We start from the raw sequence: 14,666 nt of genomic DNA, 5'->3' as shown, positions 1-14,666 counted from the left end.
GACATACCTGCAGGGTGATTCCGATCCGGAAAGTGACTTCGAGCCATACAGGCCGGAAACCCCCGAACCCATGGGGAAACGCTCGCAGAAGGCACACATGGGCCCAGGTATGGCACAGGACATCGGAACCTTGCTCCAGAGGCCAGCACTGCCCAAAGCCGCCGCCATGATCCACACTCCTTCCCCCTCACCGGCCCACTCATCAACCCAAACCGACACAGCACTCACAATGCCGGCAAAGACCGCAACAATGGGAGACTCTGATTTTGCCACTAAACAGGACCCACAAAACTGGGTCAAGGACATACAAAAAAGGCTAGCTGTCGATGTGGGACGCCTGAAAACCGACATGCACAATGTCAAGGAGCGCGTCCAAACCACGGAGCAAGACATCACGCACCTCAAAGCCGGCATGGCGACCATTCAAGATGCCGTGCATCAACTGCAAACCTCACAACACAGCTTGACGCTACAAATGTCCGCCCTGGAAGACCGAGCCAGGCGAAATCACGTAAAAATAAGGGGTATACCTACAGAGATCCAGGCCGCCGAACTGCCGCACTACGTCCGTAGACTCTTAACCACTATCTTGCCACCGGCAGTTAATCGTAAATTCGGGCTAGACGGCGTATACAGGCTCCCAACCTCACCCAGGATGCCCAACATGCCCACCAGAGATGTCATATTACGATGCGCCTCCACCCACGATAAAGCACAACTCCTGGCGGCAACCAGAGGTAAAGCCCCCCTGGCCTTTGAAACATCCCAGCTGTCGTTCTACCAAGATCTTACCAGGGCCACGCTACAGTGGCGGAAGACACTATCACACTTGACAAGCCATCTGCGCAACCTAGGAGTGCCCTACAGATGGGGACCACGAAGATCCCTGCTAATCCCCCACAATGAACTCACTCACACGATAACATCGGACGAAGAGGCACCAGCACTTCTGAAAAATCTTGGCCTACCAGACTTACCTGCCACCCTACCGCCAGAACCACAGCACGAGTTAGGGGACCCAGCCACCAGCATGCGGTTCGTCCCACGCGAAAGGACAATGTCGACCCCCCAGACTTGACTACAGCAACCGGAGGACTCACAGGGACCCACGCTACTTGACCGACACTGCTGGGCATAGGGCACTTCTTAACCCTCCCGCACAGGATGAGATAAGGGTGATAAAACATCAATCCAATTGTCCCCCAAAACAAGGACAGAAGGTGCCTGTAGCAAGTGTGTTAAAAAATGATAAGCTTAGAGTTATGTCTACAAATGCTCGCAGTTTAGGGAATAAGATCCATGAACTTGTGGCAATAATGGCAACTGATAGTGTAGATTTAGTCGCTGTTACTGAGACATGGTATAATGAACAAAATGACTGGGACATAGCAATACCAGGGTACTCTTTATATAGAAAAGACAGGGAAGGCAAGAAAGGGGGAGGGGTGGCCCTGTATGTGAAGGATAGCATAAAATCTAGCCTAATAAAGGTTAGTGAGACGAACATAGAGTCCATTTGGGTTACGTTAGAATTTGGTAATCACACAGTAGTTCGTGTAGGTGTGATTTATAGGCCCCCAGGACAAATTGAAGAGTTAGATAATCTACTAGTTGAAGAAATAGCTAAAATGACAATGAAGGGGGAAGTTATCACCATGGGTGACTTTAATCTTCCTGATGTGAATTGGAAAACAAAAATAGCTACTTGTGCCAGAAGCACACATATTCTAAACTCCCTACTGGGATTGTCTCTAAAACAAGTCGTTGAGGAGCCAACTCGTAAAGAGGTCATACTAGATTTAGTGTTAACAAATGGAGATTTGGTATCAGATATTACTGTAGGTGAAAGTTTAGGATCCAGTGATCATCAGTCAGTGTGGTTTAATATAAGAACAGTGACTGAGTCACACCACACAAAAACAAAAGTTTTAGACTTTAGAAAAACAGACTTTTCTAAAATTAGAATATGTGTAAAGGAGTCATTATCAGACTGGAGCAACTTAAATGGAGTCCAAAATAAATGGGATTATTTAAAAGCTGCACTACTGAAGGCAACAGAAAATTGCATTAGGCTTGTCAGTAAAAGCAAAAAATTCAAGAAACCACTGTGGTACTCCGCAGATGTGGCCAAAATAGTAAAAAACTAAAAGTTAGCATTTAGTAATTATAAAAAAAACCAGAGTGAGGAAGACAGAATGACCTATAAGATTAGGCAGAAAGAGGCTAAGCAAGTTATAAGAGCTTCCAAATCCCACACAGAAGAGAAAATAGCACAGTCAGTAAAAAAGGGGGACAAAACTTTTTTTAGATACATAAATGAGAAAAGAAAAGTAAAACAAGGATTAGTTAGATTAAAAACAAAAGAAGGAAGGTATGTAGATGAGGATAAAGGTCTAGCTGACTGCCTCAATGAATATTTTTGTTCGGTATTTACAGCTGAAAATGAAGGAAAGGGACCTCTGTTAAAAAAAGGATAAATGAGTCATTTATTACACGTGAGTTTACAGAGGAAGAGGTTCTATTTCAACTGTCAAAAGTAAAGACAAATAAGTCAATGGGACCTGATGGAATACACCCAAAGCTATTAAAAGAGCTTAGTGGTGTACTAGCAAAACCATTAACAGATTTATTTAACCAATCATTGTTAACAGGAGTAGTCCCAGAAGATTGGAAGTTAGCGAATGTTGTGCCCATTCACAAGAAAGGTAATAGGGAGGAGTCGGGCAACTATAGGCCAGTAAGCCTTACTTCAGTAGTGGGGAAAGTGATGGAAACCATGTTAAAGGATAGGATTGTTGAACATCTAAAAACACATGAATTTCAAGATCAGAGACAACATGGGTTTACTTCAGGGAGATCATGCCAAACTAATCTTATTGATTTTTTTGATTGGGTAACTAAAATTATAGATAAGGGTGGTGCAGTAGACATTGCTTACCTAGATTTCAGTAAGGCTTTTGACACTGTTGCACATAGAAGGCTTATCAATAAACTGCAATCTTTGAGTTTGGATTCCAATATTGTTGAATGGGTAAGGCAGTGGCTGAGTGACAGGCAACAGAGGGTTGTAGTCAATGGAGTATATTCGAAGCTTGGGCTTGTCACCAGTGGGGTACCTCAGGGATCTGTACTTGGACCCATTCTCTTTAATATTTTTATTAGTGATATTGCAGAAGGTCTTGATGGTAAGGTGTGTCTTTTTGCGGATGATACTAAGATATGTAACAGGGTTGATGTTCCAGGAGGGATAAGCCAAATGGCAAATGATTTAGGTAAACTAGAAAAATGGTCAGACTTGTGGCAACTGACATTTAATGTGGATAAGTGCAAGATAATGCATCTTGGACGTAAAAACCCAAGGGCAGAGTACAGAATATTTGATAGAGTCCTAACCTCAACATCTGAGGAAAGGGATTTAGGGGTGATTATTTCTGAGGACTTAAAGGTAGGCAGACAATGTAATAGAGCAGCAGGAAATGCTAGCAGAATGCTTGGTTGTATAGGGAGAGGTATTAGCAGTAGAAAGAGGGAAGTGCTCATGCCATTGTACAGAACACTGGTGAGACCTCACTTGGAGTACTGTACACAGTACTGGAGACCATATCTTCAGAAGGATATTGATACCTTAGAGAGAGTTCAAAGAAGGGCTACTAAACTTGTTCATGGATTACAGGATAAAACTTACCAGGAAAGGTTAAAGGATCTTAACATGTATAGCTTGGAGGAAAGACGAGACAGGGGGGATATGATAGAAACATTTAAATACATAAAGGGAATCAACACAGTAAAGGAGGAGACTATATTTAAAAGAAGAAAAACTACCACAACCAGAGGACATAGTCTAAAATTAGAAGGACAAAGGTTTAAAAATAATATCAGGAAGTATTACTTTACTGAGAGGGTAGTGGATGCATGGAATAGCCTTCCAGCTGAAGTGGTAGAGGTTAACACAGTAAAGGAGTTTAAGCATGCGTGGGATAGGCATAAGGCTATCCTAACTATAAGATAATGCCAGGGACTAATGAAAGTATTTAGAAAACTGGGCAGACTAGATGGCCCGAATGGTTCTTATCTGCCGTCACATTCTATGTTTCTATGTTTCTATAAGGCCCTAAGGCCTGCGAATGGTACCAGCACGCTAACACTCCCCCCCCCCAAGGCCCCCCCCTGGTTAGGGGTAATACACCACCGTATACCACCATAGACCGCTTCCCATGTAATAAGCTCACTACCTGACCACGCTATAATACCCTGCAAGTAACACATCATACACACTAAACCCACTTGTAACCACGCTACTAACATGAGCCTAAACCTTGACTTGTAGGGAATTTCATATTAAGGCTCATACACCCTGTTAGAATTTCATGCAAAACTCCACAGTGACTAACATCACCCCTCATTCAGTCATGTTAAGTGTAACTGTCAAACAGATATTCACTCAGTTCCCGACTGAGGCGCATATCCCTTCTTTAACTATCTGACAGATTGAAGGGAATAGGCCCGGCTATATTCTCATCGTTTTTTCAGTTATGCCAATGTGCACTATTTTACCACCAATACCTCATTGGAATGGCAGCATACATGCGGCTGACCTAATCTCATTGCCGGCTTCAATTGTGACCTGCCACACTCCGCATAGATGACCTAATAACATACTTATCGTCTTACCCTTTACTAACCCTGAATATATTAACTTCATCTCATACTTGTCCAGCACGTAACTTGACTTACTGTTCCATGTCTCAGACTGATCCTCACAGGTTTTCCCTAGTTTTACACTCGCATCCTTCGCTTTAACCCCGATGATAACATTACACAGTTCAAAGCTACATGTACAACTGTTGCACCATTCTTGTTATTGAATTACTGAAAATTAGCTTGATATAAATTTAACCTGTCGATTTATTCGCCCACAGCAGGCCTACGGGGTTGTAGAGCTTACTGACTCTTTACTTTAATAATCCACCTAGACAGGTGCTGTTTATGGTTATATTTGTTATGCTGTGCTATACCTGTTCTTCACTTTAAAAAAAAAAAATGAGGCTGACGAGTCACCATGAAAATACGTATTGTGAAGTGATATTCCCAACTTGTACAACTTATTACTGTCTTCCCTTCTTCATTATGTACCCTAAACCAAATATGCCTCAATAAAACGAAGATTGAAAAAAAAAAAAGGTAAATAACTGAAGGTGTTTTAACCCCTTCAGCGCCAAGGGAGGGGGACCCTGAGGGTGGGAGTATAGTGTCAAGAAAACAAGTTTGTTTTCCTGACACTATAGTGATCCTTTAAATTAAACAAAGAAATACAAATAAATGCGGGGTTAGGTGTGGGTTAGTAAAGTATAATGGGTAAAAGTGTACTTTAGCGTATTTTATTATTTTTCAATTTTACTCAAAGCAAATAGTGTATTTTACTATTAAAGGTCATTATTAAAATACAAATTTACCTTCACTTGTTTAATTTTAAGCTGCCCCCCCAAGGATTAACTAGATAAGCATCACAACTTTAAACCTACTGACTTCACGTTATAAGTGTAAAAGTAAACAGACGTCCAGATGTTTAAATCCCCACCAGCGTCCAGATGTTTAAATCCCCACCAGGAAGAGGGATGAGCTGTACATATATTCCATTTTACACAAATTACATCCCTACACAAACACACACACAATCTGAATTATATACACATACACTCTGCATTATATACACACTACACAAACACACACACACACACACACACACACACACACACACACACTCTGCATTATATACACACACTACACAAACACACACACTCTGCATTATATACACACACTCTACACAAACACACACACTCTGCATTATATACACACACTCTACACAAACACACACTCTGCATTATGTACACACACACTACAGAAACACACACTCAGCATTCATTATATACACACACACTACACAAACACACACTCTGCATTCATTATATACACACACTACACAAACACACACATTATATACACACACTACACAAACACACACACTCTGCATTCATTATATACACACTATACAAATACACACTGCATCCACTACACACACACACTACACAAACATACACAGCTCCCCTGTCTAAACACACTGCATCCACTACATGTGGCAGGTATATTTTGTGCATTTACCTTTAGAAATAGTTTATTTTTTCAAAATGGTAACTGTACAGAATATCAGCAAGTTATCAGCTATCGGCTTGAAAGTTCACAGATTATCGGTTTCAGCTCTAAAAAATCAATATCGGTCGATCCCTAGGTTCTACCTCTTAATACAGTTCCCCATCTAGATCATTCTTGGTCCGAATTTTTTTTATTTTTGTAAATATGATTTTTTTATTGTCGATAATGCAAAGAAACTCAAGCATAAAAAGTTGGTATGGAGACACGCAGGTCTCAGGTATAGTTTCATATATCAATGCATCTGGTGTGACACCATATTCCTACGGGCTCGCAGGCCACGTTATCAGTGGGTCGTTGTTCAGCTCGCAGGCCACCTTCGTCCCATAGCATTTTCATTATCACGGTTATCTAATACGTATTCCTGTGATCTGGATGTTATGTACCTTTTATCAGGGTAGATAGGTTTATCTGTTTGTAAGATGGGGAACTCTGTACCAGTATTCCCTGGGGTTCGTGCGTTTATTAGTGCTGTCCCCTAGTGTGATTTGTGCCCTCCCTTCCGGGTCCCGGGACCTTGTCTTATAGTGTGTTTCTTTCTGGCCTGGGGGGATTAGTCGTAGCGACCTAGGTTTCAGTTTTGTGTGTTCCATTCATGAGCATTGCTTTTTGATATATGTGTGCGTTACTTTGGCCCCTGCAGTTCGTTAGGTCTCTCCTATTTCCTGGGGTCTCTCTCCCCTTGTCCCTTGCGTCTAGTAGTGCGTGTTCGTTATTGCTTCCGTCCAGTTTGCATTTTTCTTGGTAGTCATCATTCGGGCAGTATGTAGTGTTCTCGTGTGTGGCCTTGTCTAAATGTTGTGTGGTTGCCTATTTGGGTTCCATGCTTGTGAAGGTAGTCGGAACATGTTATTATGTTTGTTTGTTCGATCCAGTATTGGTGCGGTTGACTCCTAAGTCGTGACTCCTTCCTTTGTCGATAAGTTTGTGTCACTGGGTGTCTGCATCTCAAGCTATACATGTGTCGTTAGTGTAATGTGGAGCCCTATGGGTTGTTGTGTCCCTATGCTTCCCCTATGTTTCACCTCATGTGTCTCCTCCTGATCTACAGCGGTATCATGGGTTTCGCTCTCTCTTGGGTCTTGCCCTGTGTCGTGTTTGCGTTTGTGTGTTGTCCCTAGTCGGGTTGGGGGGGAAGGAGGACAGGTTGGGTAGGTTGGGGTGGGGGTGGGGGCAGTGGGGAGTGAGATTGTGAAGCTGAGGTGTACGTCTTCCCTCCTCTCTGCGGACACTGCTGTGTGTCCAACTGCGCATCGTCGCCTACACTATGTATAGTAGCCAAGGTCTCCAGATCTCCGTGTGCCATTCTCCTCTTCCCAGCAGGTCTGCTATTTTGGCTTCTGCAGTTCGTATTTCTTTTGTTCCGTCGTGGGTGGGTCCTCTTTCTTCCAATGTAGTGGAATTAGGGATTTAGCTGCGTTCAGTAGATGTCTCGTGATTTGTGCCCTCCCTTCCGGGTCCCGGGACCTTGTCTTATAGTGTGTTTCTTTCTGGCCTGGGGGGATTAGTCGTAGCGACCTAGGTTTCAGTTTTGTGTGTTCCATTCATGAGCATTGCTTTTTGATATATGTGTGCGTTACTTTGGCCCCTGCAGTTCGTTAGGTCTCTCCTATTTCCTGGGGTCTCTCTCCCCTTGTCCCTTGCGTCTAGTAGTGCGTGTTCGTTATTGCTTCCGTCCAGTTTGCATTTTTCTTGGTAGTCATCATTCGGGCAGTATGTAGTGTTCTCGTGTGTGGCCTTGTCTAAATGTTGTGTGTTTGCCTATTTGGGTTCCATGCTTGTGAAGGTAGTCGGAACATGTTATTATGTTTGTTTGTTCGATCCAGTATTGGTGCGGTTGACTCCTAAGTCGTGACTCCTTCCTTTGTCGATAAGTTTGTGTCACTGGGTGTCTGCATCTCAAGCTATACATGTGTCGTTAGTGTAATGTGGAGCCCTATGGGTTGTTGTGTCCCTATGCTTCCCCTATGTTTCACCTCATGTGTCTCCTCCTGATCTACAGCGGTATCATGGGTTTCGCTCTCTCTTGGGTCTTGCCCTGTGTCGTGTTTGCGTTTGTGTGTTGTCCCTAGTCGGGTTGGGGGGGAAGGAGGACAGGTTGGGTAGGTTGGGGTGGGGGGGGGGCAGTGGGGAGTGAGATTGTGAAGCTGAGGTGTACGTCTTCCCTCCTCTCTGCGGACACTGCTGTGTGTCCAACTGCGCATCGTCGCCTACACTATGTATAGTAGCCAAGGTCTCCAGATCTCCGTGTGCCATTCTCCTCTTCCCAGCAGGTCTGCTATTTTGGCTTCTGCAGTTCGTATTTCTTTTGTTCCGTCGTGGGTGGGTCCTCTTTCTTCCAATGTAGTGGAATTAGGGATTTAGCTGCGTTCAGTAGATGTCTCGTGATCGCAGTGTGTATGGGTATGTATCCGTCTTGGCTGTCTAACGGCCAGGTGGACGATGTGAGTCCATCTCCCAGGTGTGGGTTATAGGTTATGGGAATCAGCGGGCTCGGCTTGGGTGAAATCTGTAGTTCGTTTCTCAGTATGGTCCAGTGTTTTAGTGTCTGTGTAACAGGGAAGTCCTCTCCAAGAGTTGTCTGTGCTTCCGTTTCTTTGTGCCACATCAGCGTGTACAGTTGGTTGTCTGTGTTGTCTTTCCATAGTGTCACCCAACGTTTGTGGGGCGAGGCTATATGTAGTTCCCTCAGCCTCTGTAGTACTGTGGCTTAGTGGTATCGTTTAACGTCCGGTAGCGCTAGTCCTCTCCATCGTCTCGGGAGGCAGAGTTTTTCGTAGCTAATTCGTGCCCTGTCCCCTTTCCATACGTATTGTATGAGCGCTGTCTTGAGTGTAGCGAAAAATGTTTGTGGTACCGTTTGTGGCGCTGTGTGGAAGAGGTATAGGATCCTGGGTAGGACATTCATCTTAATTACTGTTAGCCTCCCCAGCCATGATATGTGCGCGTAGTTCCATGTCTTGAGGTCTCCAAGGATGGTGGTCAGAAGGGGTGTGTAATTGTGTGCGTAGATGTCTTTTACTTCATGTGTGATCCATAGCCCAAGGTATCTCATACGTTCATGGCACCAGTGGAACGGGAATCGTCGTCTCAGTTGTGTGCATTCAGTCTCAGGTACGGTGACGTTAAGAATGTCACACTTGGTTAGGTTGAGTTTTAGTCCTGAGAGGTGCCCATAGTTCTCAAATTCAGTCAGTAGCTGGGGTATGGAGTCTGCTGGGTTCTTGAGGAAAAACAGAACATCATCCGCGTAGGCGGCGACTTTATGTTCATGGGTTTTGTAGCTTAGCCCTGTTATCCTCTGGTTTTTCCGAATGCGGTCCAGGAGCGGCTCCAGAGTTAGGGCAAATATTATCGGGGAGAGCGGGCATCCATTCACTCTGACTCTGGCATTTGGTTGACTGTAAAGCGCGATGATCCATGCGAGCATACCACGTCCCATGCCCGTCGTGCGTAATGTCTCCGTTATGAAGTTCCAGTCTACTCTGTCGAAGGCTTTCTCAGCGTCTGTGGAAAGCAAGAGTAGTTTCGTCTTTGTTTGTTTGGCTAGGTGTTGTACTGCGAATAATCCGAGGGTGCAGCCCGGTCCGAATTTTTTAAATGGTATTGTTATGACCACTCAGGTTAGCGACTTGACTTTCAGGGTCCCATACTTGTAATATGCCCACCATAAGACACTTCAGAATTGGGCATTCGAAGGGACAACATAGTCCTGAGCGCGCAGCCCACAGTCTACAGCCCTACGGTCACCCGTACCTACACCTTTGCCTGAGCACAGTACAGCTGCTGGATTACAGTGAACACCTACTTACCAACTACTATCTCCAACTACTATCTGCAGTGGCCATCTCCTATGAACTCACTGACTAGATCAAGACTGATTTATCTTACAGAGGGGTGAGATCCAACCTTTTCAACTATATATATATTTGACCGATTTTTTATTTTTACTTTTACTGTATACAGTTTCTTCTTTTTTTCCATCATCATCTGTATGGATTACAAATATGCACTCTAACCAGTTAACTTGATATTGATACTATATATTTTTTTTCATCCTTTTTTTTCTTTTCTTTTTTAACTTGAGTGTGGTATATTTTTTTTAGTTTTTATTATAAGATGCTTTAGACATGAAAAGCCCTGCCACAGAGGGACCCTTGTGCCTTTAAGAAAAAAAGTTTTGCATTGCATCTATCAGGGTATACAAACTACATCAGAAGGCTAACTCACTATCTTGAAAAAGCCTGCTGAGTACGAGTGCCTGCTTTTGTACCCTCTTTATTACAGGCCTACTGCATTGTCAGCGCTGAATGCGCATGCGCAGCAAGAGCCGTGCACGCATTCAATCAGTCCATAGGAAAGCATTTCACAATGCTTTCCTATGGACGGCAGTGTCTTCTCACTGTGATTTTCACAGTGAGAAGCGCGGAAGCGCCTCTAGCGGCTGTCAATGAGACAGCCATAGAGGCTGGATTAACCCTAATGTAAGCATAGCAGTTTCTAGATGGACCTGGCACCCAGACCACTTAATTGAGCTGAAGTGGGTTGAGTGCCTATAGTGGTCCTTTAATATGAAAGAGATGAATTATGGTTGAACAGACATATTGCGCAAATTCCAGGTTTATGTTTTGTTTTGAACGTGTACAATTGACACTGTCCTTAAAGGGACACTCCAGGCACCCAGACCACTTCTGCTCATTGGAGTGGTCTGGGTGCCAACTCCCACTACCCTTAACCCTGCAAGTGTAATTATTGCAGTTTTTTTTAAACTACAATAATTACCTTGCAGGGTTAAGTCCTCCCCTAGTGGCTGTCTATTAGACAGCCACTAGAGGGAACTTCCTGCTTCATAACACAGGTTTTCTGTGCTAGAGCGTCGCTGGACGTCCTCACGCTGTGTGAGGACTTCCAGCGTCTCTCTATTCCCCATAGGGAAGCATTGAAATTCATTTTCAATGCTTTCCTATCGCGCATGCGCATTAGGTCTCCTCGGCCGGCGGCCGAGATCAGTCTCGCCCACCGGCCGACGTAAGCAGAAGGAGGAGCGGCGGGGGAGGAGGAAGCAGCGACGTGGGACCTGTCGCTGCCTCTGGTAAGTCACTGAAGGGGTTTTCACCCCTTCAGCAACTGGGGATTGGGGGGTGGGAGGGAGAGGGACCCTCCAGTGCCAGGAAAATGGATCGTTTTCCTGGCACTGGAGTTTCCCTTTAAAGGATCACTATAGTGTCAGGAAAACAAAGTGGTTAAAACCCCTACAGCAGCTTACCTTATTCCAGCGCGCGCATTCAAGCTGCCAATAGGAAAGCATTTCTCAATGCTTGCCTATGGACGTTCTGCGTGATGGAGGCATAATATGCCTCCAGCGTCGCAGATGCACCTCTAGTGGCTGTCCGGAAGACAGCCACTAGAGGCTGACTTAACCCCAAATGTAAACATAGCAGTTTCTCTGAAACTGTTATGTTTGCATCTGAAGGGTTAAAACTGGAGGGACATTGCACCCTCCCTTTAAGGGGTTAAACTACTAGTAGAATTGAAATATGCCGTTGTTTTCATGTTGTACGAGTGACAAATGTTAGCATTGGGGAATTTGTAGAAATACAATCTGTCAGACTAGTTTGAGAGGGGTTTTTTGTGTTTTGTTTTTTTATTCCTTTAAAATTTTTCTATATTTGCTTATGATTCTGAAATGTATTTGCAGATGTTACTAAAAATGAAGGAATACTAGATACTGTAGATTTTACCTTTGAGATGCATACTTCTCAGGGATGGGTTACTTGAGCTTACCTGCAAACTCGTTGAAATGATTAGCAATATCATAGGCTTGGTAATTGTATCCAGTGTATTCATAGTCAATAAACCGTACATGACCTGTGAGTAAGATAAGCTCATGTGAGGTGAATAATCTCTACAATTTGGCTCTACCTTCATTTTACAGAATGTAAACAACACCTACCCTCTTCTTCATTGTAGATAACGTTTTTACATAGTAAATCATTATGGCAAAGAACTATGGGAGACTCCAGGGTTGGAAGATACTTTTGTAACCAAGAAAGCTCATTCTCTAAGTCCTTTAAACTGGGAGCTCCTGCGGGCCATCTGTCAAGAGATCAATGAAAGAAATGTGTTAGACCCAATTTAGAGATAGAGGATTGCAAAATTTAGGATTGCGAACTGCCTCGCATCCAGGTCTAACTTGTTGTCTTCCTGTTTTCTAAAATGGAATCTTATTAAAACTGAACTTCTCAACTTTTCCCTCTCTATCAAGCTCCTTGCAAGTCAATGGGACATCCATTACACCAACCACTCAGGCTCGTTGCCTTGGTGTTTCTTTTGACTCAGGTCTTTTCTCCTCACATCCAGTCTGTCTCTAAATCCTGTAACTTGTACCTTAAAAATGTTGCCCTCATTCGCCCTTTTCTAACTAAAGATACAGCTAAGGCACTCGTTCGTTCATCATTTTCCGACTTGACTATTGCAACTCACTATTCATCAAATTCATCATGCTCACCTTCCTGACTCACTGCTACTCCCACATCTCACCACTTTGCTAATCATTACATTGACTTACTTGATTATATTACATATAGGGAAAGCGGTTCCAGTCCAGCTCTCCAAAAGGTAGGGAGGCTTGGTGGACTTTAATTGAAATAAAACATACAATAATTTTGTGAGTGTGTTTGTCTGTGTATGTGTGTGTCTGTCTGTGAGTGTATGTTTAAGTGACCAGCCCCCCTCTGATGACATGAGAATGGTGTTTTTACACACTTTTTTTTCCCCACGCTATGCTAGTCTCCCCTTGGCTGGCCCAACCTCTATGGTTGAGATCATCAAGCTTGATAATCTCAGCCAATCAAATGCTTTCCCGTAGGAAAGTATTGGGAAGCTATTGAGCATGTGCTGCAAGACGCTGCGCCAATCAGCATCTCCTCATAGAGTTGCATTTAATTAGTGCATTTCAATGGGGAATGTTCAGTGCCTCCATGCAGAGTGTGGAGACGGTGAACATAGGTGCTGCGCACTGTGCGGCACTGAGATAGGAAGCACTGTATTTGCCGTCTAAGTGACTGCCACTAGAGGTGTCACTAGGCAGCAATGGAAACACTGCACTTTCTTTGTAAAGACCGTGTTTACATTGAAAAGCCTGCAGGACAATAATCTGTAGTGATCCAGGTGACTATAGTGTCCCTTTAAAATTTGTATTTTTGTTGTTAAAAATAAAGCTTTGTTAGAGTAAATACAATCTGGCTTCTAACTTTTTTAGAGGGGGGGGAGGGGCAAAAGGGGGTGGGGGCAAAAGGGGGGAGGGGAGGGCTTGTAATAAATTCCTTGACAATAAAGTCAGGGAGAGACTTGTTACCCCATTAATATCTAAGACAATCTGGTCGTGGTTGGTATTTTTCTCCCATACCTGTCTGGTAATCCCTCATCAATGTTCAGGATGGATAGATACTTGTCAAGTTTTTGCCACAGTCCAGACTTTGGGATACAGCCATTGTGAGCTGGGATGCAGTGATACCTAGCCATTTCATGTGCGATTAGTCTGTGAAAAAGAGAGATGCACGTCTAGGCAATAAATAAAACAAGCAGTAAAGCACATCTTACACTCAATTTTTAAATGTCAAAACTATGTTCTCAAAATATTCATATTTAAATTTATTATGTATAATTTACCATTTAAAAGGTAATATTATTTACTTTGTAGCGCATTCATTGCTCTTTGTATTGTAACATGTCCTACAAAGTATAAATGCTTTTTGTTTATTATTATATTATATACATATTTAAAGCACTTCTGGCATTTATAGTCTGCTCTGTTGTATCAGTGTACTTTGCACAATATGCATATTGTGTGTCTTCCAAACATTGCAGGTCATTTTTTTACAATTAGTTTTTTTTAAATGTTTGGTTTAAAGTGTAAGTTGACATCCTCTGGTTACAGGTGAAAGGGATTACATGCTGTTGTTTTCCATTCTTATCCAGTGTGCCATTAATTTTTAACAAGCAAGGCCATCAGTTTTTCTAGTAGTACAGTATGTAAAACTATGCTAACAACCAATATATAGTTTACCTTCCTCAGGCCTGTAACAAATGGCCACATCAAACAGTTCATTATTCTTATCCAGAAGTGTTTTAATATTTTAATTTCTAAGGGATCCCTATTTTACAGTATATAGTTTAGAGGTTATCCACATGCTATGTTAAATCCCCAGGACTTTTACAGTCTGTCACTTAAAGGGACTCTCCAGTGCCAGGAAAACATATCCGTGTTGTCCCTCTCCCTCCCACCCCCCCCCCCCATCCCATGTTGTTGAAGGGGTTAATTCTCCTTCAGTGACTTACCTCCTCCTCCGCCGACGTCAGCTGGCAGAGGAGACCTAATGCACAAGTGTGGCAATGGCGGCGTGCGCGAATTAGACCTCCCCACAGGAAAGCATTATTCAATGTTTTCCTATGGGGAT

At 43.3% G+C, this 14,666-nt stretch overlaps 1 protein-coding gene across 1 annotated transcript in view; it reads right to left on the bottom strand.

Annotated features, from left to right (window-relative positions):
- Positions 1–14,666, bottom strand: part of ETNK2 (ethanolamine kinase 2) — a 65,886-nt gene that overhangs the window by 14,234 nt on the left and 36,986 nt on the right. Inside the window, exons 3-5 of the mRNA XM_063452472.1 lie at positions 13,616–13,747; positions 12,161–12,303; positions 11,992–12,075 (exon numbers count right to left, since the gene is read on the bottom strand). Coding sequence (XP_063308542.1) covers positions 11,992–12,075; positions 12,161–12,303; positions 13,616–13,747 — 359 coding nt within the window. The remainder of the gene's footprint in view (positions 1–11,991; positions 12,076–12,160; positions 12,304–13,615; positions 13,748–14,666) is intronic.

This window comes from Pelobates fuscus, chromosome 1, assembly GCF_036172605.1.
Source record: "Pelobates fuscus isolate aPelFus1 chromosome 1, aPelFus1.pri, whole genome shotgun sequence".
Classification (NCBI taxonomy): Eukaryota; Metazoa; Chordata; class Amphibia; order Anura; family Pelobatidae; genus Pelobates; species Pelobates fuscus.
Note: the sequence above shows the minus strand (reverse complement) of the source record. Positions and strands in the feature narration are given on the sequence as shown.